The sequence below is a fragment of the Ranitomeya imitator genome, chromosome 1 (genome assembly GCF_032444005.1).
Source record: "Ranitomeya imitator isolate aRanImi1 chromosome 1, aRanImi1.pri, whole genome shotgun sequence".
In the NCBI taxonomy this organism is placed as follows: Eukaryota; Metazoa; Chordata; class Amphibia; order Anura; family Dendrobatidae; genus Ranitomeya; species Ranitomeya imitator.
In genome coordinates, this window is record NC_091282.1 from 100431315 (window position 1) to 100457942 (window position 26628).

The following is a 26628-nucleotide window of genomic DNA, read 5'->3' on the forward strand; positions in this document are numbered from 1 at the left end:
TTTTGTGATTTCATACCTTCCGGGCTCTAAAAATGTGAAGGCGGATGCTCTGTCTAGGAGTTTTGTGCCCGACTCTCCGGGGTTGTCTGAGCCGGCGAGTATCCTCAGGGAGGGAGTCATTGTGTCTGCCATCTCCCCTGATTTGCGGAGAGTGTTGCAGAAATTTCAGGCTAATAAACCTGATCGTTGTCCGGCCGAGAAACTGTTCGTCCCTGATAGGTGGACTAGTAAAGTTATCTCTGAACTTCATTGTTCGGTGCTGGCCGGTCATCCAGGAATCTTTGGTACCAGGGAGTTGGTTGCTAGATCCTTCTGGTGGCCATCTCTGTCACGGGATGTGCGTGCTTTTGTGCAGTCCTGTGGAATTTGTGCTAGGGCTAAGCCCTGCTGTTCACGTGCCAGTGGGTTGCTTTTGCCCTTGCCGGTCCCGAAGAGGCCTTGGACACATATTTCGATGGATTTCATTTCTGACCTTCCCGTTTCTCAAAAAATGTCGGTCATTTGGGTGGTCTGTGATCGCTTTTCTAAAATGGTCCATCTGGTGCCCTTGGTTAAATTGCCTTCCTCCTCTGATTTGGTGCCTTTGTTCTTCCAGCATGTGGTTCGTTTACATGGCATTCCTGAGAATATTGTTTCTGACAGAGGTTCCCAGTTTGTCTCGAGGTTCTGGCGAGCCTTTTGTGGTAGGATGGGCATTGACCTATCTTTCTCCTCGGCCTTCCATCCTCAGACTAATGGCCAGACCGAACGAACCAATCAGACCTTGGAAACATATCTGAGATGTTTTGTTTCTGCTGACCAGGATGATTGGGTGTCATTTTTGCCGTTGGCTGAGTTCGCCCTTAATAATCGGGCCAGCTCGGCTACCTTGGTCTCTCCATTTTTCTGCAATTCTGGGTTCCATCCTCGTTTCTCTTCAGGACAGGTTGAGTCTTCGGACTGTCCTGGTGTGGATTCTGTGGTGGACAGGTTGCAGCAGATCTGGACTCAGGTAGTGGACAATTTGACCTTGTCCCAGGAGAAGGCTCAGCTTTTCGCTAATCGCAGACGCCGTGTGGGACCCCGACTTCGTGTTGGGGATCTGGTTTGGTTATCTTCTCGTCATATTCCTATGAAGGTTTCCTCTCCTAAATTTAAACCTCGTTTTATTGGTCCGTATAGGATTTCTGAGATTCTCAATCCGGTGTCTTTTCGTCTGACCCTCCCAGACTCCTTTTCCTTACATAATGTATTCCATAGTAACATAGTAACATAGTAACATAGTTAGTAAGGCCGAAAAAAGACATTTGTCCATCCAGTTCAGCCTATATTCCATCATAATAAATACCCAGATCTACGTCCTTCTACAGAACCTAATAATTGTATGATACAATATTGTTCTGCTCCAGGAAGACATCCAGGCCTCTCTTGAACCCCTCGACTGAGTTCGCCATCACCACCTCCTCAGGCAAGCAATTCCAGATTCTCACTGCCCTAACAGTAAAGAATCCTCTTCTATGTTGGTGGAAAAACCTTCTCTCCTCCAGACGCAAAGAATGCCCCCTTGTGCCCGTCACCTTCCTTGGTATAAACAGATCCTCAGCGAGATATTTGTATTGTCCCCTTATATACTTATACATGGTTATTAGATCGCCCCTCAGTCGTCTTTTTTCTAGACTAAATAATCCTAATTTCGCTAATCTATCTGGGTATTGTAGTTCTCCCATCCCCTTTATTAATTTTGTTGCCCTCCTTTGTACTCTCTCTAGTTCCATTATATCCTTCCTGAGCACCGGTGCCCAAAACTGGACACAGTACTCCATGTGCGGTCTAACTAGGGATTTGTACAGAGGCAGTATAATGCTCTCATCATGTGTATCCAGACCTCTTTTAATGCACCCCATGATCCTGTTTGCCTTGGCAGCTGCTGCCTGGCACTGGCTGCTCCAGGTAAGTTTATCATTAACTAGGATCCCCAAGTCCTTCTCCCTGTCAGATTTACCCAGTGGTTTCCCGTTCAGTGTGTAATGGTGACATTGATTCCTTCTTCCCATGTGTATAACCTTACATTTATCATTGTTAAACCTCATCTGCCTCTCATAGGCCATTGTTGAGGAGATACGTGGCACCTATGGTTCCATCTGTGGAGCCTCCTGCCCCTGTTTTGGTGGAGGGGGAATTGGAGTATATTGTGGAGAAGATTTTGGATTCTCGTGTCTCTAGACGGAAACTCCAGTGTCTGGTCAAATGGAAGGGTTATGCTCAGGAAGATAATTCCTGGGTTTTTGCCTCTGATGTCCATGCCCCAGATCTTGTTCGTGCCTTTCATGTGGCTCATCCTGGTCGGCCTGGGGGTTCTGGTGAGGGTTCGGTGACCCCTCCTCAAGGGGGGGGTACTGTTGTGAATTCTGTGGCTGAGTTCACTTCTGTGGTCACAAGTGGTATTGCAGTCTCTGGGCTTCCTCCCTCAGGTGTTTTGGTGAGCTCGTTGGCTGCCTTGCTATTTAGCTCCACCTGAGTCTGTCTTCCTTGCTCCTAGTCAATGTTCCAGTGTTGGATCTGAGCTACTGCATCTTTCCTTGGGCCTGCTGCTCTGCTAGATAAGTGCTTCTAGTTTGTTTTCTGTTTTTTCTGTCCAGCTTGCTATTAACTTTTGCTGGAAGCTCTGAGAAGCAAAGGGGTGCACCGCCGTGCTGTTAGTTCGGCACGGTGGGTCTTTTTGCCCCTTTGCGTGGTTTTCGTTTTAGGGTTTTTTGTAGACTGCATAGTTCTCTTTGCTATCCTCGCTCTGTCTAGAATATCGGGCCTCACTTTGCTGAATCTATTTCATTCCTACGTTTGTCTTTTCATCTTGCTAACAGTCATTATATGTGGGGGGCTGCCTATTCCTTTGGGGTATTTCTCTGAGGTAAGTCAGGCTTGTATTTCTATCTTCAGGCTAGTCAGCTCCTCAGGCAGTGCCGAGTTGCATAGGTAGTGATAGGCGCAATCCACTGCTGCTTATAGTTGTGTGAGGATAGATCAGGTACTGCAGTCTACAGAGATTCCACGTCTCAGAGCTCGTCCTATTGTTTTTGGTTATTGCCAGATCTCTGTATGTGCGCTGATTACTGCACGCTGTGTTGCCTGATTGCCGGCCATAACACCCCGCACTGTGTTATGCATTATGCACAGTGCTGGGCTAGGATTCCTGGGCATGCGCACTGCGTGTGTCAGACTGTCACCCAGGTCCCCCGCCTTACAGCCTCTGTCTATTCAGCTGATCGTGCCTCCTTCTCCTCATAGCAATCGCCGGGACGATCAGCTGAATAGACAGAGGCTGTAAGGCGGGGGACCTGGGTGACAGTCTGACACACGCAGTGCGCATGCCCGGGAATCCTAGTCCCGCACTGTGCATAATGCATAACACAGTGCGGGGCAGGGATTACCGAGGTGGGTGGCCGCACTGCCAGCACAGGCGCAGTCTCCAAGCCTGGCTGGGACGTCAGACCGCCAGAGCTTACTGAGCCAGCCCCACAAAGATTTACACAGCGCAGGCGCCGGATTTGAAGAGAAAACAGCGCGGAGGGGCGGCGCCGAAAGCCCCTGAAGATGTGAGTGACGGCAGAGTACCGTTCAAGCTGGGGATTGAGAACCTGCCTCCGTGGACAAAGAGAGGTATTTTTGCAAAGTTTCAAAGCGCTTTATTTTAGTAATACCTGAACACAAAACTAAAAGAGCCACCTTGTTAGAGTGCAGCATTACTGCTGCACAAGGTGGCTCTTTTAGTTTATAACGGCTGGAGGGGGTGACAGTGGCCCTTTAAAGAAAATATGAGATCAGCTCACTAATCATTCTCAGAATTACCATGCTAGCTTTGTTTCTAATAGAAATAAATTAGAACGAATATTGTCCGAAACGCGTCAGTTATGTTGCGGAATGTAAATTACAAAGGTACTTATTTTATCGAATGTTATATGCTAAAGCGTCTTCTGTGTTTCTATATAAATATGTACAAACAATGACAAGATTTTTTTTATCCCTAATCCCATGGTTATGTACATAATTCCACCATAAAATTGTTCATTGATAGACAATAGTGATGAGCGAACCCGAACCCTTCTCCTGGAGTCCGCTTTACAGGTCAGAGAGGAGAGAGAGATTTTCCAGCTTCATAGGTCTGGTCCCCATTGATTTCTTTGGGGTTCAAATTCTGGTACCCAAACTGAATCTTGGACTACAGTTCTGTCGAACCTGACATACCTGATGTCATGATCCAGTTCTCAGTTTGTGTTCAGTTGTCTTATCTCTGGACTGGTCATGTGGGAGTTAATCCCCTCTGCCTCACTTTTAAGCTGGCTGAGCTATTTAAAGGGACTCTGTCACCTGAATTTGGAGGGAACAATTTTCAGCCATAGGGGCGGGGTTTTCGGGTGTTTGATTCACCCTTTCCTTACCCACTGGCTGCATGCTGGCTGCAATATTGGATTGAAGTTCATTCTCTGTCCTCCATAGTACACGGCTGCACAAGGCAAGATTCTCTGCTCACCCCTTCTGTACCGCGCTGCTATCTCCGTGTATGACCTTGGCTTGTCTGACTTCTCTTTCATTACCTGTGACACCTGTGTTGTTGTTCAGTGTTGCTGCGCTGTGTGTACAACCTATTTTCCTCTAACCAGCACCCCCTGATGGAGGTTGCTTTATACTGCACTGCAGCAGCACATTACACCTGAACTCCCAGTAGTCCACTTATCCCTAATATGCAACTTTCCTTATCTAATTTACATGTATTAACATTTCTTTCTTATTGCTAAGGAGGGGATTAGCAAAGACATACTGTAGGTGAATAGAATATTTGCAAGATGCTATACTATAGGATAACATTATCCAATAATTCAGCCTTACATGATTGTGTTGTCTGCTTTAAATAATTCTTATTTTTTTGCTTAAAATGTCCATCAAAAACCTGCTTACCGTACTTAGTGTCCCACTAATGAGAGCCCACTAATTGGCTGTATACAAGTGTTTGGTTTCTCTGCAGTGACACCACAGGGCTAATGAGGTATTGCATGTCCCTTACTGAAGTTATGGTCCCCCAGGGAGAGAGGCTCTTTCAATCCAATCTCCTACTAACCATCTCTAATAGCTCATGTGATCACTGTATAATGGAGACGTGTATAATTTTCTATCAGAGTCTATTACCTTTCCATTTTATAATAAAGATCCAATGTTACATCCTGATAAAAGCACAAAAGACCTAAAACTTTTGTCATTGAAATGTTTGCTTCGATTATTATTATAAATTTTTATAGCGCCATTTATTCCATGGAGCTTTACATGTGAAAAGGGGGCAAATATAGACACATACATTAAACATGAGCAAAAATCAAGGCACTAAGAGGTACAGAGGACCCTGCCCGCGAGGGCTCACTGTCTGCAGGGGATGGGTGAGGATACAGTAGGAGAGGGTAGAGTTGGTTGTGTGGTGGTTGAGGATCACTGCAGGCTGTAGGCTTGTCGGAAGAGGTGAGTCTTCAGGTTATTTTTGAAGGTTTCTATGGTAGGCGAGAGTCTGTTGTGTTGGGGTAGAGAGTTCCAGAGTATGGGGGAAGCATGGGAGAAGTCTTGGATGCGGTTGTAGGAAGAAGAGATGAGAGGGGAGTAGAGAAGGAGATCTTGAGAGGATCTGAGGTTGGGTGTAGGTAAGTATCGGGAGACCATGTCACAGATGTATGGAGGAGACTGGTTGTGGATGGCTTTGTATGCCATAGTAAGAGTTTTGAACTGGAGTCTCTGGGCGATAGGAAGCCAGTGAAGTTCTTGGCATAGGGGAGAGGCTGGGGAATAGTGGGGAGACAGGTAGATTAGTTGGACAGCAGAGTGTAGGATTGGAGTGGTACCAGAGTGCTAGAGGGGAGGCCAGAGAGTAGGAGGTTGCAGTAGTCAAGGTGTGAGATGATGAGGGCGTGTACTAGTGTTTTTGTGGTGTCGTGGTCATGGAATGCGCGGATCCGGGAAATATTTTTGAGTATGAGACGGCAGGAGGAGGCAAGGGCTTGGATATGTGGTTTTAAAGAGAAGGCAAAGTCGAGGATCACCCCGAGGCAGCGGGCGTGTGGGACTGGGGAACATGAGCAGTCATTGACATTGATGGATAGGTCTGGTGAAGGGGTAGAGTGAGAATGGGGAAGGATGATGAATTCTGTTTTGTCCATGTTCAGTTTTAGAAAACGAGCAGAAAAGAAGGCCGAGATAGCAGACAGACAGTGTTGGATTTTCATAAGTAGGGAGGTGAAGCCAGGTCCAGATAGGTAGATCTGCTTGTCATCGGCGTAGAGATGATACTGCATACCGTGGGATTCTATGAGCTTTCCCAGGCCGATGGTGTATATGGAGAAGAGTAGGGGTCCTAGAACAGAGCCTTGAGGAACACTGACGGACAAGGGGCGAAGTGAGGAGGTGGTGTGGGAGAGGGAGACACTGAATGTTCGGTCTGTTAGATATGATGAGATCCAGGATAGGGCCAAGTCTGTGATGCCAAGAGATGAGAGGATCTGAAGCAGAAGGGAGTGGTCCACAGTGTCAAAGGCAGAAGACAGGAGAAGGAGGACAGAGTAGTGTCGCTTGCTCTTGGCAGTTAGTAGGTCATTGGTGACTTTAGTTAGGGCAGATTCAGTTGAGTGATGGGTTCGGAAGCCAGATTGTAACTGATCAAAGAGGGAGCAGGAGGAGAGATGGGAGGACAGTTCAAGATGGAGATGTTGTTCCAGTAGTTTTGAGGCATAAGGGAGAAGAGATATCGGGCGATAGCTTGTGCTGAGACTCCTTTCAAACCTTTTACATAGTTGCATAGGCTGAAAAAAGACCTAGGCCCATCAAGTTCAACCTTTCTCCTTGTATTTAATGTGTGTATTGGGAAACCTTTGACATCTAAATGCTAAATGTGTCAGTACAGGTTAGTACCAGGTGCCAGTTGCATAACACTGACGACATCTGCCAGGTAAGTTGCAGGCTCAGTTCCTGAACCTGTTCCATACAGCCGCATTTGATGTAGACTGTACTGTAATGTTCTACATTGGGATTGGGTTAATGGCATCTGTTAAGCAGATCTGTCATGAGAAAGCTCACAATGTGAGACAGAGTGTGTTCTCTCCATGTTTCCATGTTTGTGTCGTCTTTCCTCTGGGTTCTCCGGTTTCCTCCCACACGCCAAAGACATACTGATAGGGGGACACTGATGATAATGTATGTAAAGCGTTGCGGAATTAAAGGCGCTATGTAAGTGAATAAAATAAATTTTAAAAATCACATTACCTAACCCTACTTTATATCACTAATGCCCTGGAATCACTAAGTGAGTGGCACAGACTTCTTTATAGAGTCTTTCAAGTTACAGTACATTTTTTTTTCTGGTCTTTATTAACGTATTTTACGCCAAATTCTTCAAAATTGTGCACGTTTGATGAATTTTGTGAAAACTAAATAATGCTCCTTATTTTTCTCTTTAACCATTATTGGAACTTTTTCTTGTAAAATGACGCATGTTCTGTTAAAATGTTGCACAAATTACGCAAAATAAATAAAATCACTCAGGAGAGGGTGGAGCCGGAGTACATTGGCTCAAAAATTTTTCTGTTGATGAACCAGCCAAAAACATCTAGAAACCCCAATCCCATGGAACAATGCTAAATATTAAAGAAAAAGGCAAACACATAAAAAAATAGACTTTAAAAACTGCCCAAATTAAAAAACAATAAAACTCAAATAAAAAACACCAAAAACTAGAAAGGGAAAAAAAAAGGCACAAATGCAATAATGAATCGGACCCTTAGTCTTGTATGAGAATTCCGAGGTTTGCTGCGTTCTCTAGAACTGGTTCATCCGGCCAAATGGAGGGATGGGTACAACTTTTAATGAGCTGTCCTGCCACGTCTACCTCTCCAGGCGTGCTGATCTTCGCTGTCATTCCAATGTTACCCCTCTGTTTTATGTCACTGGTAATTGGCGAACAATGTGCCGCACAGAATATGCTCGTGTGCAGGTTACCGTGTGTAATCTAATGATAACGTCTAGAAAGGTGCAGTTCAGGGAGATGGCAAAGGTATTTGTATGCTTCTCGCACGTCTGCCTCTATCATATGTCACACAGCTGTTTAGCTGCAGGCAGTTTGCTACTTAATGCATGCATGTTCAGGTGCATTGTGGGTAGAAATTTAAGCTTTCCATGAAATTAAATGGATTTTTTCAAACTTTTTTTTGCACTAAAATTAAGCCAAAGTCTGCGATTCACGGAAAGACGGTTCCTTCATCCATGATTGCAGAATATAAAGTAACGCTAATTGGACTGGAGACAACTAAATACAGAGAAACTAGATGTTGATGCAGCAGGAATGTTAACCTGTAGGATCTTAGGCTTCATTCAGATGTCTGTTACTATGAGTGTGGCTCCTGTTTTTGTCATTTGCATGCCAGGCCAAGCTTGTCTCTCTCCGGAAGGAGAAATGTTACCCCTTAAGGTACCGTCACACTAAACGATATCGCTAGCGATCTGTGACGTTGCAGCGTCCTCGCTAGCGATATCGTTCAGTTTGACACACAGTAGCGATCAGAATCCTGCTGTGATGTCGTTGGTCGGGGCTAGAGGGCCAGCACTTTATTTAGTCGCTGGACCTCCTGCTGACATCGCTGAATCGGCGTGTGTGACACCGATTCAGCGATGTCTTCGCTGGTAACCAGGGTAAACATCCTGTGCACTCACTGTGAGCACAGCGGCCGGAAAGCAGAGCGGTGACGTCACTGCTGTGCTTTCCGGCCGCTGTGCTCACAGCCAGTACAGAGAAGCAGAGCGCCGGGGACAGACAGCGGAAGGTAAGTATGAAGCGTTTGTTTTTTTTTTACTTTTAGGATGGTAACCAGGGTAAACATCGGGTTACTAAGCGCGGCCCTGCGCTTAGTAACCGGATGTTTACCCTGGTTACCGGCATCGTTGGTCGCTGGAGAGCGGTCTGTGTGACAGCTCTCCAGCGACCAAACAGCGACGCTGCAGCGATCCGGATCGTTGTCGGTATCGCTGCAGCGTCGCTTAGTGTGACGGTACCTTTAGATCCCAGTCTTAAGCCTCTCACCTATCCAAATCAGATATCGTACTTTGCACTGATAAGGGGCAATACCCCGAAACAAACTGTCTGCAAACTGAGATTCTGGGCTCTTTTTTTTTATCCTAAGTCATGTGGCAAGGTTCGTTAAAGGGTCGATAATGACTTGAAGGATTGCTGCTTCCAATAGGAGGCACTAGAGATCTAGTCCTCTGAAGAAGCAATTTGCATGTTATTTGCTAAGTAAGAAAAGATGCTTCTCTAGCTGTTAGAATGTAAAAATCAACAGCACTCGGATGAGACCCGGATAGCATTTGTGCGCCGTCCGTTCTTTTTTCCACAGACTTTTTCTTTTATGTGAGTTATTTTGATCACAACATCAAACCAGAAACGACCATTTTTCACAAAATGGTTACATGCTATATCCGTGAAAAAAATAAACAGATCTAACTCATATTAGAAAAGCAGAATTAAAGTAATGATGTACGATTTAAAAAGGATTTCGTATGACTCACTTGTCAGTAGCTACCTGACCGTACAATTGAATGCAGCTTAGCTGTAATACCAGAAGAAGAAAAAAGGCAGACTCTGTCTTACCATCTTTACAATACCCCTTTTCTTTTCTTTTTCTTGGTCACTTAACTCTACCACTATGAGCATTTCAAGCCTTCGCATTGCATCCAGTATTGACTCCTGAACATATGCTTTTCCTAGACGTTCACGCAGTTGATCAGTGGTGTATCACCAATGATCGCCATTCATGCGATTGCTATGAGTGGGGGTGGCCCAGTACAAAACGATCCCAATGTGCGCTGTATATTGTAAGAAAGCAGAACGTAAAGTCCTGTATGGGTGGGTATGTGTCACTGAGAAGGCTGGCCTCGGTGATGTAAGTCCTGGAAGAAAGCGCACCACTAGCAATAAATTACGGAGATGGTTTTATTTTCACTGGCTCCTGGGTCCAGAATTTAGGAACGACCAAAAGAGTCTGGGTGGGAAAGGTTGCTCCCATACTCCAGTTCTGGTCCGGGTCTTTCAGGCCTAATAACAGGCAGAAGGGTTAGCTCAGCAGATGGTGTTGTGCTGAGGCGGGAGATAGACTGGAGATTTGTTTTGCCTTACGTAAAAGAAAATGACTGTATTTTGTTGTTATTCTTTTGTGCTGAAGAAAGCTAGTTTCTTTTTTGGGATGAAAAGTTTATGATGGACAATAAACTTTACTTTGTTTTGGTTAAAACCTGGTGTCTGTGTGTGTCCAAGCGATGACCAGAGAGCTAAAACCCCTACAATACGTATTACAGGAGGATTTGTATGGTATAAGCTCACATGCTGAGCCTGCACCATAATCAGTGGGTTCTAGCTGTTTTACACAGCAAACACCTGACGATAACCTCTGCAATTGAAGCAGGTTAGATGAGGGGTCTCAGTCACCCTTTGTGGGTGTTTGTTGGGCTGTTTAATGGCATATCGAGGGCCCCATACATACCTTGGATATGGGCCCCCAGGATTTCTGTGTACGCCCCTGACACTGACTTTTACTTCTGTATAAATGATAGGTTGATATTGGTTGGTTTAGGGAATGACGTTCTTTAATTTTGAAAGAAATACATGTAGTTCCATATTCTTGAGAAATTTACTGGTTTCCAGTTAGAAATGTCAGTAAAAAAGAAATTGACCGTTGCTGATTTTTCACGTCCAATCTTTCCATATGCAAGGTTTTCAATAATTTGTTTGACTAATTGGAGTGATGCCGTGTGTTACCCCAGAATGTGCAATTTCGGAGCCTAGACCATTGGGATGAAGCTGCACAGCAAAGGAAAAAAAAGGTTGCACTCGATGGTCTCATGGTCATGACCATGACCATATAACAGGTCTCTTGGGTTGTACGGAGCTGTAAGAGGACATCCATAGAAGTGTGTGGCACCTAATTACAACTTCTGCCTCAGTTATCATACAGAGTTTTCCCTGTCAGGGTCTGCTGAAATCTGACAGAACAAAACTGCAGCATGTTCTGTCAGGTCGCCATGTTATGCATCTATTCTTCCCTTGAAGCATTGCTTCTGGTGGGAAATAGTCCTGTAATACCAAGCCACGCGGAGCTCCTTAGGGCAGCACACAGATTGCCTACAGCCTTGTAGTCTGCAGGGACTCCAGACCGTTTCTGGGCATATGTTACAGACATGACAGATTAGAAGAATTTTCAGACAATTTGGCTTTTTAGTTAGTGAAAATGAATAATCGGTATACAACAATATAGAGTGTGAGACTGTATGTCCATTGTTAGTGTATTTCCTACTATTAATAGCACATAGTAGCGTCCTTTCTCATGATCTACAGTTGGAAAGTGTGAAGATACTAATTTCATACAAAGACTTAAAAAAAATACAAAAACTGAGCTTGGTTTGAGTTGGTATACATGCAGCACATAAATGCATGTTCACATTGGCCATAAAAGATACAAAACCTACAAGAAACAAAATGAGCAAAAACCCTGCTGTAACTAAAAAAGTAAAAAGCAAAAAGTGCATCTAAATAATACAGGGTTCTCAGTAAGGCTACTTTCACACATCAGGTTTTTGGTTTCAGGCACAATCCGGCAAATTTGCTAAAAAACGGATCCGGTGTACATAGTGAAAAAACGGATGCAAACTGATGCACCGGATCCGTTTTTTAGGTGGATCCGGCTCTATGTACTGCGCATGTCCTTTGAGTTCCTGGGGGAGAGAGAGAGAGAACGAAAACGGATCCGGATCAAAACGGATGAAACGCATGTCCATCAGGCACAATCCGGCAGTAATACAACTCTATGGGGAAAAAACGGATCAGCTGTAAGAAAAAAAACTGATCCAGATTGTGCCTGAAACTGCCGGATTGTGCCTGAAACCAAAAACCTGATGTGTGAAAGCAGCCTAATGCTGTTTTTGATGAAAAATAGCATAAAAGCCATCCCACCATCAACAAGGTGACTCTGATCGGGATTGTCCTACGCTGTCTAATATTAAAAACCTTACCATGTGTCAGAGTTGAATAAGGGCAGACAAAAGGACAGGGTCCCAACCAGTGGACGCCAGTCTGGGGAAGCCTTTAAATGTAACTTCCAGCTCAGGAAAGGGAGGCCATACCCCGGCTTGCACAGAATGCAAAAATACAAAGAAAAAAAAAACTGATCTTGGTTTGAGTTGCTATACATGCAGCACATAAGCACATGTTCACATTGGCCATAAAACATACAAAACCTACAAGAAACAAAATGAGCAAAAACCCTGCTGTAACTAAATAAGCAAAAGCAAAAGTGCATTCAAATAACACAGAGTTCTTAGTAATACTGTTTTTGATCAAAAATAGCATAAAAGCCATCCCACCATCAAGTTGACTGATCGGGACTAGTTTTTATTGTACAAATCAGTAGTACATGTGAAAATAAGCAGCTTTGTAATTTATCTTATCAGAGAAATCTGCTTCTTTTTCCATCTGGACAGATTTTCCACTAGCAATTCATGGGTAAAATCTGCATTCAGTGACACAAAATGTTCCCATTATTAGATAGGAGATGACAGTTGGTGCTTTTAAAATTCTATAGAGGGGGAGGAGCTAGAGACGGACTTTCTGCTACAAGTTCTTTTGAAACGACAGTTAGTGCTTCTAAAGTTCTGTGGAGGGCTGTAACTGTCATTTCAGGAGAACTTGCAGCAGGAAGTCTGTGTCGGCCTCTAGCCCCTCCCCCTCCATAGAATTTTGAAAGCACCAACTGTCATCGCCGATCTCAGTAATGTCTGTATTTAGACAGATTTTACCCCAGGAATTAAGAATTTTGAGAATGAATGATGATTGATGATAAGATATATTACAAAGTTTATTATTTTTGTAATGTTGATTTATGAACTAAAAAATTAAAACCATGGCTACTCTCTAAAACAACGCTTGTACGGCTTCAGATGAAGCGATTTCTGTAAATGTCGTCTTGTTGTGTTTTTTTTTCCATTTGAAAGCAGCTTATCTCCTCACCAAATAAAAAGGAGCAAGTGATTGAAATCCAACCTTATGTCTCCTGACATGATCTGTTGAGGGACAGTCGAATGGTCCCCCATAAACATTAGATGACGACTTTTATGTAAGGAGTATGGGCTTCCTGAAGGGCATCTGTTTTTGTAGAAAAGAAGTTGTTTTTCATGACTTTTTGGGGGATATAATATGAAAAAAAAGAAATGAAAAATAAAACAAGTGAAAAAATACAAAAACAAGAATAATTTTGAATAATATTAAATAATTTACCCATAATAAAAATAACTAAATATTGTCACAAAATTATAAAAAAAAACATGCAAACAAATGAAATTATATAGGAACACTTAAGAAGGCAAAGGCTGTTAAACTACCAAAATCTCTAAAAAAAAAAAAAAAAATATATATATATATACAGTGGGGCAAAAAAGTATTTAGTCAGTCAGCAATAGTGCAAGTTCCACCACTTAAAAAGATGAGAGGCGTCTGTAATTTACATCATAGGTAGACCTCAACTATGGGAGACAAACTGAGAAAAAAAAATCCAGAAAATCACATTGTCTGTTTTTTTAACATTTTATTTGCATATTATGGTGGAAAATAAGTATTTGGTCAGAAACAAACAATCAAGATTTCTGGCTCTCACAGACCTGTAACTTCTTCTTCAAGAGTCTCCTCTTTCCTCCACTCATTACCTGTAGTAATGGCACCTGTTTAAACTTGTTATCAGTATAAAAAGACACCTGTGCAGACCCTCAAACAGTCTGACTCCAAACTCCATTATGGTGAAGACCAAAGAGCTGTCAAAGGACACCAGAAACAAAATTGTAGCCCTGCACCAGGCTGGGAAGACTGAATCTGCAATAGCCAACCAGCTTGGAGTGAAGAAATCAACAGTGGGAGCAATAATTAGAAAATGGAAGACATACAAGACCACTGATAATCTCCCTCGATCTGGGGCTCCACGCAAAATCCCACCCTGTGGGGTCAGAATGATCACAAGAACGGTGAGCAAAAATCCCAGAACCACGCGGGGGGACCTAGTGAATGAACTGCAGAGAGCTGGGACCAATGTAACAAGGCCTACCATAAGTAACACACTACGCCACCATGGACTCAGATCCTGCAGTGCCAGACGTGTCCCACTGCTTAAGCCAGTAGATGTCCGGGCCCGTCTGAAGTTTGCTAGAGAGCATTTGGATGATCCAGAGGAGTTTTGGGAGAATGTCCTATGGTCTGATGAAACCAAACTGGAACTGTTTGGTAGAAACACAACTTGTCGCGTTTGGAGGAAAAAGAATACTGAGTTGCATCCATCAAACACCATACCTACTGTAAAGCATGGTGGTGGAAACATCATGCTTTGGGGCTGTTTCTCTGCAAAGGGGCCAGGACGACTGTTCCGGGTACATGAAAGAATGAATGGGGCCATGTATCGTGAGATTTTGAGTGCAAACCTCCTTCCATCAGCAAGGGCATTGAAGATGAAACGTGGCTGGGTCTTTCAACATGACAATGATCCAAAGCACACCGCCAGGGCAACGAAGGAGTGGCTTCGTAAGAAGCATTTCAAGGTCCTGGAGTGGCCTAGCCAGTCTCCAGATCTCAACCCTATAGAAAACCTTTGGAGGGAGTTGAAAGTCCGTGTTGCCAAGCGAAAAGCCAAAAACATCACTGCTCTAGAGGAGATCTGCATGGAGGAATGGGCCAACATACCAACAACAGTGTGTGGCAACCTTGTGAAGACTTACAGAAAACGTTTGACCTCTGTCATTGCCAACAAAGGATATATTACAAAGTATTGAGATGAAATTTTGTTTCTGACCAAATACTTATTTTCCACCATAATATGCAAATAAAATGTTAAAAAAACAGACAATGTGATTTTCTGGATTTTTTTTCCTCAGTTTGTCTCCCATAGTTGAGGTCTACCTATGATGTAAATTACAGACGCCTCTCATCTTTTTAAGTGGTGGAACTTGCACTATTGCAGACTGACTAAATACTTTTTTGCCCCACTGTATATATATATAATAATAATAAAAAATTAAAAATAAGTAATAAAATAAAATCAGTCATGAGGGGGTTAAAGTGTGAGCCCAAGGTGCTGCTTTCCATCCATCACTTTCTAAATAAAATGACGTGAAGTGTGATCATAAAGCGCAGTATAAAAGCTTCTTCCGCTACGGCTCTGTCTGTCAATATATTAGTAGACGTCTCAGTGCAGATGAGTTCTGCTCAGCTTTCTCATTTATCCCTGTAGACTTCATTATAGCGGCCAGAATGGATGTCGTGTTTTCCCGCATATTTATAGAGGCCGCTTTACATTATTTTTCTTTACTAGCCAATTATACATCCAGCTGATTAGTGAGATGTTCACCAAATTGACAATGAAAGTAATAACATGCGCCAGGCCTTAGTAGTCATCTTCCTTTTCCTTAGTATTTTATTAGTTCTTAATCTCATATTTAACTTTTACGGATTTCTAATGGGCTAAAGCCCCAGATTCATTGAGGGGAGTGGCGGGGGATCATAATTAGGAGGGTTCGATTTGCTGAATACAATATGAAGATGCAGCCGGCCATAGATTTCCTCTGCAGCGGATGCAGCCATGTTTTTCTTATGTTGTACAATGCCTTTAGTGATATTTTTTTTGATTGGTTCTGCAATATTTTGCATCTCATTTTTGTTATTTTTGCTTCCAGTTGTCTGTTAAGGTCCCATAACGAACCGCAAGATATTCAGGTGAATGAAGAGGATGAGCCTCCGACGGAGCAGGATAAGAGGAAAAGAATGGTATGCCATATAATAAAAAGTACACAAGACGGAAAGTCCACATGGACACATAAAATTGTAAGTTAGGTTCACACTTGTACTGTGCTCTCCGCTGGGCACTACATTGGGGATCCAAAACCAGGATTCTGCATGTTTTGTGCATGTCCGAAAAAGAAGAATCCTGCCCGAAAGGAGGCCACATTGACTATGCTGTCTTTATTAAAGTGAATGGCTCTATCGGGGTTCCTGACAAAATTCTTCTGTTCAGAGATTTTAAGAGAAACCCCAACTTAGTGGTCAGCTGACAGCCCTGCATGAGTGTGAACCAAGTCTTAGACGCGCTGTATGGACCTGTTCGCATCTACTGTTCACTTCATTGCATCAACCTGTGTCTTGACTTTGTTAAAGACCATGCTGACTCTGAGATATAGCCATAATGTAATCTACCTGGTAATGTCCTCTACCTCCTGCCTTCCCCATGGTCTGGTTCATCATCACAGGCTGTATCAGAGAAGCTCCAGTGGGCCACCACAGGTTGCCCACCATCGATCCAGAATTGATAAACCTCCTGGCCTTCCTGTTCAGATGGAGAGCATTTAAGCTACTAAACATTTCTTCTCTTGCCCAAAAGAGCTTCAAGAACCCCCCGGAGCAAGTAATTTTCCACTCATGTCTGTGCCTTAATAGCGTCTTTAACCTGCGCTCTAATTTCCTATCGTCAATCTTCATCTTTAGTCAGATAACTGCGGGCCGGGTCTTCCAATCCGCACACTCGAGAAACCAGCAGTATATCGAACACGACTGCAATTACACACATAAAATGAAGTTTACTAATCATTACTTCCTGACGGTATCTTCTCTAAGAAAACCATTTAGGGGGCATTAAGTAACATACCGCAGAGAGGCCGGTGTCGCACACAACCTTTGCGCCATTCTTGTGCTCTGTCTTTATTCTGTGGGGTGTTCATGTAGGCACACTTCAAGGCCGGTAACAAAGCGTTTAATTAGGTGTAAATGTGTAAATGATTTGTTTTAATGAATTTACTATTGGAAAAGATGAAAGTGAAAATTGCAGCTTTGAGGGTTTTTTCTGAAGCGACCAAGGCTATAAATGTATCCGTATCTGAACCATGTATTTTTATTAATGCCAGCGCCACTAAATAAGATGTGACAATCAACTGCTGCTGGGACATCATCATCCAATGCCTTAGCTCGCGTGGGGACCTGGAACACTGTAAATTAGATTGATTATTTGCGGGTTGTGGGATTTGTCAATCTACATTAGAAATGTCATGGAGTAATTAACTGTAGCAACGTATCCCTCTCATCCTATCTATTTTAGTTATTGCCGCCTCGATCGGTCTGAAACGTAGAAGTTCTGACACTTATTGGATCAGACTTCACTGAGTCAATGACGTCCACAATGTCTACCTCTCGGGAAAATACTGTACATTGTACGAAGTGGATGGTGTAATATGTACAATGGTTCCACACATAATTAAAAAAAAGAATGTTAGGTCATCGTACCGTGGTTCTGTCTCCTGGTGAGAACTTCAGAAAGCCCTTGTCACCCTGCCACAGTTTGTTTAAGAAGAAAATCCCAATTTTACTCACCCTCCCTGGATCCAGAGTGGAGTCTCCGCCACTTCTGCTCCCACTGTCTGTTGTTGTCTTCAAAACCGATGTCACGTCGACAGCACTGCAGCCAATCAATGATTTCAATCTTTGAGTAGCTTATACCGTCAACGCGACCAAAGCCGCCGAGCTCTGTTTTTGGTCACAGAGTTGTGGACATGCAGACCAGTAATGGGTACCAGGAGCCGCGGTTGAGACTCAGTGCTGGACCTGGGAGGGTGAAGATGATTTTTTTTTTATCAAAAAAACTGCCCCTGGAGACAAAAAATTGCCCCTGATCAACCATTTAACACAGGGAACTAATAGCTGACTCTACTGCAGCCCTAAGAAGAAAAGTACTGGAGGAGGGCGCCTAGAGGGCCAGAACTGTCCTTCACCCTTTATGGTTGGCAGCTGACCCTGACTTAGCCTTAATCATGCCTCTATCCTGGAAATTACGTATTTGGCTGCAGTGTGTGTCCGTTGTCTTATATCGGTTTGTTCTTTGTGGTGGCTGGCTGGCGTATTCCATGGATTTTAGGCTTTTTTCTGTCCGATATACTTGGCATTACTGATTTTTAGGTTATTTAAAGTATGGCCCGAGGAGGTAGGTATGTGTTCTATGCCGATTCCGTCCATAAAATACAGTAAACCTATTAACTGTAGAAGGAAAGCTTCCATAGTCGAGAAGACTAGATGGTAAATCAATATAGTCATGCAGTGGTATGCATCAATGTTACCAGGGAATCGATAGTCACACAAGACATTATCATGACTTTTCCTCCAGTAATGACTGTATTATTTCTGTACAAACTGGTTATGCTTTACGTTCTCAGTGGTTCTGTTATGTATAGGACACGTATGTGTCTGTAACGCCACGAAAAAACACTGCTGAAATGTGGACTGATTTTCTCATGTGAATGAGGCCTTACTTTACACATTTTTCAGGCAGTCAAGCAGATGTTCTAAGCACAGTCTAGATGCAGAGCTTAGGTCATCTTCCATAATTAATTTATACTTTCCTTCTCGGCCTGTTCTCCCCTCTAAAAAATGGATACTCCTGCTGTCACAGCTGCGCTCCTCACGGGGGGCATGCACAAGAAGGCGCCATATTATTATGATAATTCTATTTATCTGGTACTCACATATTTTGCATTGATTTTGCTCCCTCTTACCATTGGGATTCCCAATTTAAATCCCGAAGTAAGCCCATAATGTGTTTTTTAAGAATATGGGAGGAAACCAGAGTACCTGTAAAAATAAAATCCATGCAAAAAAATAGGGCGAATATAAAATTTCCTGTTGTGAATTCTGCTCTTGGGCTCCCTCCGGTGGTTATGAGTGGTAGTGCTGCGGTAGTTGGATCGCAGCATTTATCAGGTGTATCTATTTTTTGCAATTTGGGCTGGGCTATATTGCCTTGCTTAATCCTTTAGTCAGTGCCAGTTGTCCATTGTTTTTGGAGGATTCACATCCCTTCTGGTCTCTCCTGTTTGCTGTGCTTTTCTTCAAAGATAAGTCCTGGCTTTGTTTATGCTGTCCACCTGCTGTGGACCTTATAGTTCTGTGCATTTTCATGTTTTTGTCTTGTCCAGCTTAGTCTGTGAAGGATTTTTTGCAGCCTAGCTATTTCTCTGGAGCTGCAGATATACCCTCCATGTCTTTAGTCAGATGTGGTGTTTTGTATTTTATGTGGTGGATATTTTCTAGTGTTTTAATACTGACCGCATAGTACTCTGTTCTATTCTTTCTTTTTAGCTAGTATGGCCTCCTATGCTAAATCCTGATTTCATTTCTGGGTATGTTATTTCCCTCTCCTCTCACAGTCAATATTTGTGGGGGGCTGTCTTTCCTTTGGGGATTTTCTCTGAGGCAAGATAGGTTTCTGTTGTGAATTCTGTGGTCAAGCTGCCTCCTGTGGTCATGAGTGGTACTTCGGCTGGTTCTGTCCATGGGCTTCCTCTGGTGGATGTGAGTGGGGCTGCGGCTTCTGAGTTTCCTTCCTCAGGTGACTAGGTTAAGTCGTTAGCTGCTGCTCTATTTAACTCCACCTAGTTCTTTGCTCCTTGCCTCCAGTCAATGTTCCAGTATTGGTCTTGCTCTCTCCTGGATCGTTCTTGTGGCCTGTCTTCCCTGCATAAGCTAAGTTCTGCTTGTGTTTCTTGTTTGCTATTTTTTCTGTCCAGCTTGCTATTTTGGTTTGTCTTGCTTGCTGGAAGCTCTGGGACGCAGAGGGAGCACCTCCATACCGTTAGTCGGTGCGGAGGGTCTTTTTGCGCCCTCTGCGTGGTTGTTTGTAGGTTTTTGTGCTGACCGCAAAGCTATCTTTCCTATCCTCGGTCTATTCAGTAAGTCGGGCCTCACTTTGCTAAAATCTATTTCATCTCTGTGTTTGTATTTTCATCTTTACTCACAGTCATGATATGTGGGGGGCTGCCTTTTCCTTTGGGGAATTTCTCTGAGGCAAGGTAGGCTTATTTTTCTATCTTCAGGGCTAGCTAGTTTCTTAGGCTGTGCCGAGGCGCCTAGGTCTGGTCAGGAGCGCTCCACGGCTACCTCTAGTGTGGTGTGATAGGATTAGGGATTGCGGTCAGCAGAGTTCCCACGTCTCAGAGCTCGTCCTATGATATTAGTAACTATCAGGTCATTTTGTGTGCTCTTAACCACCAGGTCCATTGTGTTTCTAAACCACCAGTTCATAACAGTACTGGAGGCCCAAAGTACTAATGCTTCTCAAGAGGGAAAAGAGAAGTTCTGAGACCCTTTTTTTTTTCTCTGCACTGTGTTTTGTCTTTCTTTTCCCCTAGACATTTGGGTGGTTCAGGACACAGGTGTAGTGATGGACATTAAAGGTCTGTCTTCTTGTGTGGATCATCTCACTGCAAGAGTACAAAATATTCAAGACATTGTGGTTCAGAAATCTATGTTAGAACCTAGAATTCCTATTCCTGATTTATTTTCTGGAGATAGAGCTAAGTTTCAGAATTTCAAAAATAATTGTAAACTGTTTCTGGCTTTGAAACCCCGCTCTGTTGTGAGTTCTGTTTTTGGGCTCCCTCTGGTGGTTACTGATGGTACTGGGTGATTTGTGTTCTGCTGTCTCTGGTGTCCACCTGTTCTATTAGGATTTGGGAGTTTCCTATTTAACCGGGCTTTCTTGTCATTTCTCCGCCGGCTATCAAGGTTATCAGAGTGTTTTGTTACCTCAGCTTCTGGCTTCAGTAATCTTCAGGACAAGCTAAGTTTTGATTTTCTTGTTCCACGTTTTGCTTTATTTTTGTCTTGTCCAGCTTGCATATAATTGTCTCTTTGCTGCTGGTTGCTTTAGTGGGCTGTATTTGCTCCTCATGTTCCATGAGTTGGAACATGAGTTCAAGTAATTACAGGATGGTTTTTTGAAGGGTTTTTTGCTGACCGCGCAGTTTACTTTTGTATCCTCTGCTATCTAGTTTTAGCGGGCCTCATTTTGCTGAATCTGTTTTCATACTGTGTATGTGCCTTCCTCTCATTTCACCGTCATTATATGTGGGGGACTGCTATTTCTGTGGGGTATTTCTCTGGAGGCAAGAGAGGTCTGTGTTTCTTCTAATAGGGGAAGTTAGATCTTCGGCTGGTGCGAGACGTCTAGGATCAACGTAGGCACGTTCCCCGGCTATTGTTATTTGTGTGTTCAGGTTTAGGGTCGCGGTCAGCTCAGGTTCCATCACCCTAGAGCTCGTTGGTGCTTGTCCTTTTGTGATTCCCTGCCATTGGAATCATGACAGTATAGCCGGCCAAAATGTTTGGGCTGAAATAGGAGGAAAAGTAGTCTGAGGAAGTTTTTTTTTTTTTTTTTTTTTTATCTCCTCTGAGGTTGCTGCCTAGCCTTAATTGCAGCCAGGCTGATTTTTTTTTTTCCTCCTCTTAATCCTTGAATGGCTCTGACCTTAGCTGTTTATCATGGACGTCCAGAGTTTAGCTTCCAGCTTGAATAATCTTGCTGCTAAGGTTCAAAATATACAAGATTTTGTTGTACATGCTCCTATGTCTGAACCTAGAATTCCTATTCCAGAGTTCTTTGCTGGAGATAGATCTAGTTTTCTGAATTTTAGGAACAATTGCAAGCTGTTCCTTTCTTTGAATTCTCGCTCTTCTGGAGACCCTGCTCAGCAGGTTAAGATTATTATATCTTTCCTGCGGGGTGACCCTCAAAATTGGGCATTTGCATTGGCACCAGGGGATCCTGCGTTGCTTAATGTGGATGCGTTTTTTCTGGCATTGGGTTTGCTCTATGAGGAACCTAACCAGGAGATTCAGGCTGAAAAAGCTTTATTAGCTCTCTCTCAGGGGCAAGATGAAGCAGAAATATATTGTCAAAAATTTCGGAAATGGTCAGTGCTTACTCAGTGGAATGAGTGCGCCCTGGCTGCAAAGTTCAGAGATGGCCTTTCTGAGGCCATTAAAGATGTTATGGTGGGGTTCCCTGCGCCTACGGGTCTGAATGAGTCTATGACTATGGCTATTCAGATTGATCGGCGTTTACGGGAGCGCAAACCTGTGCACCATTTGGCGGTGTCTTCTGAACAGGCACTTGAGACAATGCAATGTGATAGAGTTCAGTCTGGAAGTGAACGGCAAAACTATAGGCGGAAAAATGGGTTGTGCTTTTATTGTGGTGATTCAGCTCATGTTATATCAGCATGCTCTAAACGCACAAAAAAGGTTGATAAGTCTGTTGCCATTAGTACGTTACAGTCTAAGTTCATTCTGTCTGTGACTCTGATTTGCTCATTATCATCCATTTCCGTCGATGCCTATATAGATTCAGGCGCTGCCCTGAGTCTTATGGATTGGTCATTTGCCAAGCGATGTGGGTTTAGTCTTGAGCCTCTGGAAGTCCCTATTCCTTTGAAGGGAATTGACTCTACACCTTTAGCTATGAATAAACCTCAGTACTGGACACAAGTGACCATGCGTATGACTCCCGTTCATCAGGAGGTGATTCGCTTCCTGGTATTGTATAATTTACATGATGTTCTAGTACTTGGTCTGCCATGGTTACAAACTCATAATCCAGTCCTTGACTGGAAAACAATGTCTGTGTTAAGCTGGGGATGTCAGGGGGTTCATGATGATGCACCTCTGATTTCTATCGCTTCATCTACTCCTTCTGAGGTTCCTGTATTTTTGTCTGATTATCGGGATGTTTTTGACGAGCCTAAGCTCAGTTCGCTTCCTCCTCACAGGGATTGCGATTGTGCTATAGATTTAATTCCTGGTAGTAAATTTCCTAAAGGTCGTTTGTTCAATCTGTCAGTGCCAGAGCATACTGCTATGCGGGATTATGTTAAGGAGTCCTTGGAAAAGGGACATATCCGTCCATCTTCGTCCCCTTTGGGAGCAGGTTTTTTTTTCGTGGCCAAAAAAGATGGGTCCTTGAGGCCTTGTATAGATTATCGTCTTTTGAATAAGATTACCGTAAAATATCAGTATCCTTTGCCTTTGTTGACTGATTTGTTTGCTCGCATTAAGGGGGCTAAATGGTTCACTAAGATTGATCTTCGGGGTGCGTATAATCTTATACGAATAAAGCAAGGTGATGAGTGGAAAACCGCATTTAATACGCCTGAGGGCCATTTTGAGTATTTGGTAATGCCTTTCGGACTTTCTAATGCTCCTTCAGTCTTCCAGTCCTTTATGCACAATATTTTCCGTGAATATCTGGATAAATTTATGATTGTGTATTTGGATGATATTTTGGTTTTTTCTGATGACTGGGAGTCTCATGTTCAGCAGGTCAGGAAGGTGTTTCAGGTCCTGCGGGCTAATTCCTTGTTTGTAAAGGGCTCAAAGTGTCTCTTTGGAGTCCAGAAGATTTCTTTCTTGGGGTATATTTTTTCCCCTTCTACTATTGAGATGGATCCCGTCAAGGTTCGGGCTATTTGTGACTGGACGCAGCCTGCATCTCTTAAGAGTCTGCAGAAGTTCTTAGGCTTTGCTAATTTCTATCGTCGTTTTATAACTAATTTTTCTAGTGTTGTTAAGCCTTTGACGGATTTGACTAAGAAGGGTGCTGATGTTGCTGATTGGTCTCCTGCGGCTGTGGAGGCCTTTCGGGAACTTAAACGCCGGTTTTCTTCTGCTCCTGTGTTGCGTCAGCCTGATGTTTCGCTTCCTTTCCAAGTTGAGGTTGATGCTTCCGAGATTGGAGCGGGGGCGGTTTTGTCACAGAGAAGCTCCGATTGCTCGGTGATGAAGCCATGTGTGTTCTTTTCTAGAAAATTTTCGCCCGCTGAGTGGAATTATGATGTGGGTAATCGGGAACTTTTGGCCATGAAGTGGGCATTTGAGGAGTGGCGTCATTGGCTGGAGGGTGCTAGACATCGTGTGGTGGTCTTGACTGATCACAAAAATCTGATTTACCTTGAGTCTGCCAGGCGTCTGAATCCTAGACAGGCTCGTTGGTCACTGTTTTTCTCTCGTTTCAATTTTGTGGTTTCATACCTGCCAGGTTCAAAGAATGTGAAGGCGGATGCTCTTTCTAGGAGTTTTGTGCCTGACTCCCCTGGAAATTCTGAGCCCACTGGTATCCTTAGGGATGGGGTGATTTTGTCGGCCGTCTTCCCAGACTTGCGACGTGCTTTGCAGGAGTTTCAGGCGGGTAAACCTGATCGTTGTCCGCCTGAGAGACTGTTTGTTCCGGATAGTTGGACCAGTAGAGTCATCTCTGAGGTCAATTCTTCTGCGTTGGCAGGTCATCCTGGAATATTTGGTACTAGAGACTTGGTGGCCAGGTCTTTTTGGTGGCCTTCCTTGTCGAGGGATGTGCGTTCTTTTGTGCAGTCTTGTGAGGTTTGTGCTCGGGCTAAGCCTTGCTGTTCTCGAGCCAGTGGATTGTTGTCACCTTTGCCTATCCCGAAGAGGCCTTGGACGCACATTTCCATGGACTTTATTTCGGATCTCCCTGTCTCTCAAAAGATGTCTGTCATCTGGGTTGTGTGTGACCGCTTTTCTAAAATGGTTCGTCTGGTCCCCTTGCCTAAGTTACCTTCCTCCTCTGAGTTGGTCCCTCTGTTTTTCCAGAACGTGGTTCGTTTGCATGGGATTCCGGAGAACATCGTTTCTGACAGGGGATCCCAGTTTGTGTCTAGATTTTGGCGGACGTTCTGTGCTAAGATGGGCATTGATTTGTCCTTTTCATCTGCATTCCATCCTCAGACGAATGGCCAGACGGAGCGAACTAATCAGACCTTGGAAACTTATTTGAGCTGTTTTGTTTCTGCTGATCAGGATGACTGGGTTACCTTTTTGCCGCTGGCCGAGTTTGCCCTTAATAATCGGGCTAGTTCTGCTACCTTGGTTTCTCCTTTCTTTTGTAATTCGGGGTTTCATCCTTGTTTTTCCTCTGGTCAGGTGGAGCCTTCTGATTATCCTGGAGTGGACATGGTGGTGGATGGGTTGCATCGGATTTGGAGTCATGTGGTGGACAATTTGAAGTTGTCCCAGGAGAAGGCTCAGCAGTTTGCTAATCGCCGTCGCCGCGTGGGTCCTCGACTTCGTGTTGGGGATTTGGTGTGGTTGTCTTCTCGTTTTGTTCCTATGAAGGTCTCTTCTCCTAAGTTCAAGCCTCGGTTCATCGGTCCTTATAGGATCTTGGAAATTCTTAACCCTGTGTCGTTTCATTTGGATCTCCCGGCATCGTTTGCTATTCATAATGTGTTCCATCGGTCGTTGTTGCGGAGGTATGAGGTACCTGTTGTTCCTTCGCTTGAGCCTCCTGCTCCGGTGCTGGTGGAGGGAGAATTGGAGTATGTTGTGGAGAAGATCTTAGATTCTCGTGTTTCCAGACGGAAACTCCAATATTTGGTCAAGTGGAAGGGTTATGGTCAAGAGGATAATTCTTGGGTGGTTGCCTCTGATGTTCATGCTGATGATTTGGTCCGCGCTTTTCATAGGGCTCATCCTGGTCGCCCTGGTGGTTCTCGTGAGGGTTCGGTGACCCCTCCTCAAGGGGGGGGTACTGTTGTGAGTTCTGTTTTTGGGCTCCCTCTGGTGGTTACTGATGGTACTGGGTGATTTGTGTTCTGCTGTCTCTGGTGTCCACCTGTTCTATTAGGATTTGGGAGTTTCCTATTTAACCGGGCTTTCTTGTCATTTCCCCGCCGGCTATCAAGGTTATCAGAGTGTTTTGTTACCTCAGCTTCTGGCTTCAGTAATCTTCAGGACAAGCTAAGTTTTGATTTTCTTGTTCCACGTTTTGCTTTATTTTTGTCTTGTCCAGCTTGCATATAATTGTCTCTTTGCTGCTGGTTGCTTTAGTGGGCTGTAATTGCTCCTCATGTTCCATGAGTTGGAACATGAGTTCAAGTAATTACAGGATGGTTTTTTGAAGGGTTTTTTGCTGACCGTGCAGTTTACTTTTGTATCCTCTGCTATCTAGTTTTAGCGGGCCTCATTTTGCTGAATCTGTTTTCATACTGTGTATGTGTCTTCCTCTCATTTCACCGTCATTATATGTGGGGGGCTGCTATTTCTGTGGGGTATTTCTCTGGAGGCAAGAGAGGTCTGTGTTTCTTCTAATAGGGGAAGTTAGATCTTCGGCTGGTGCGAGACGTCTAGGATCAACGTAGGCACGTTCCCTGGCTATTGTTATTTGTGTGTTCAGGTTTAGGGTCGCGGTCAGCTCAGGTTCCATCACCCTAGAGCTCGTTGGTGCTTGTCCTTTTGTGATTCCCTGCCATTGGAATCATGACACCGCTCCTCTGGTGACCCATTTCAACAAGTTAAGATCATTATTTCTTTATTACGGGGCGACCCTCAAGACTGGGCATTTTCCCTTGCGCCAGGAGATCCTGCATTATGTGATATTGATGCGTTTTTTCTGGCGCTCGGATTGCTTTATGATGAACCTAATTCAGTGGATCAGGCAGAGAAAATCTTGCTGGCTCTGTGTCAGGGTCAGGATGAGGTAGAGATATATTGTCAGAAGTTTAGGAAGTGGTCTGTGCTCACTCAATGGAATGAATGTGCGCTGGCAGCAATTTTCAGAAAGGGTCTCTCTGAAGCCCTTAAGGATGTCATGGTGGGATTTCCTATGCCTGCTGGTATGAATGAGTCTATGTCTTTGGCCATTCAGATCGATCGACGCTTACGTGAGCGTAAAACTGTGCACCATTTGGCGGTATTATCTGAGCATAAACCTGAGC

At 43.9% G+C, this 26628-nt stretch overlaps 1 protein-coding gene across 3 annotated transcripts in view; it reads left to right on the forward strand.

Annotated features, from left to right (window-relative positions):
* IPO11 (importin 11) overlaps positions 1-26628 on the forward strand; it is a 628234-nt gene that overhangs the window by 450530 nt on the left and 151076 nt on the right. The window contains exon 29 of one of the 3 annotated variants that reach the window (XM_069749262.1): positions 15760-15907. The exons of 1 other annotated variant lie outside the window; for it this stretch is intronic. In XM_069749262.1, coding sequence (XP_069605363.1) covers positions 15760-15907 — 148 coding nt within the window. The remainder of the gene's footprint in view (positions 1-15759; positions 15908-26628) is intronic. One more of the 3 variants, XM_069749270.1, reaches the window with a different exon arrangement.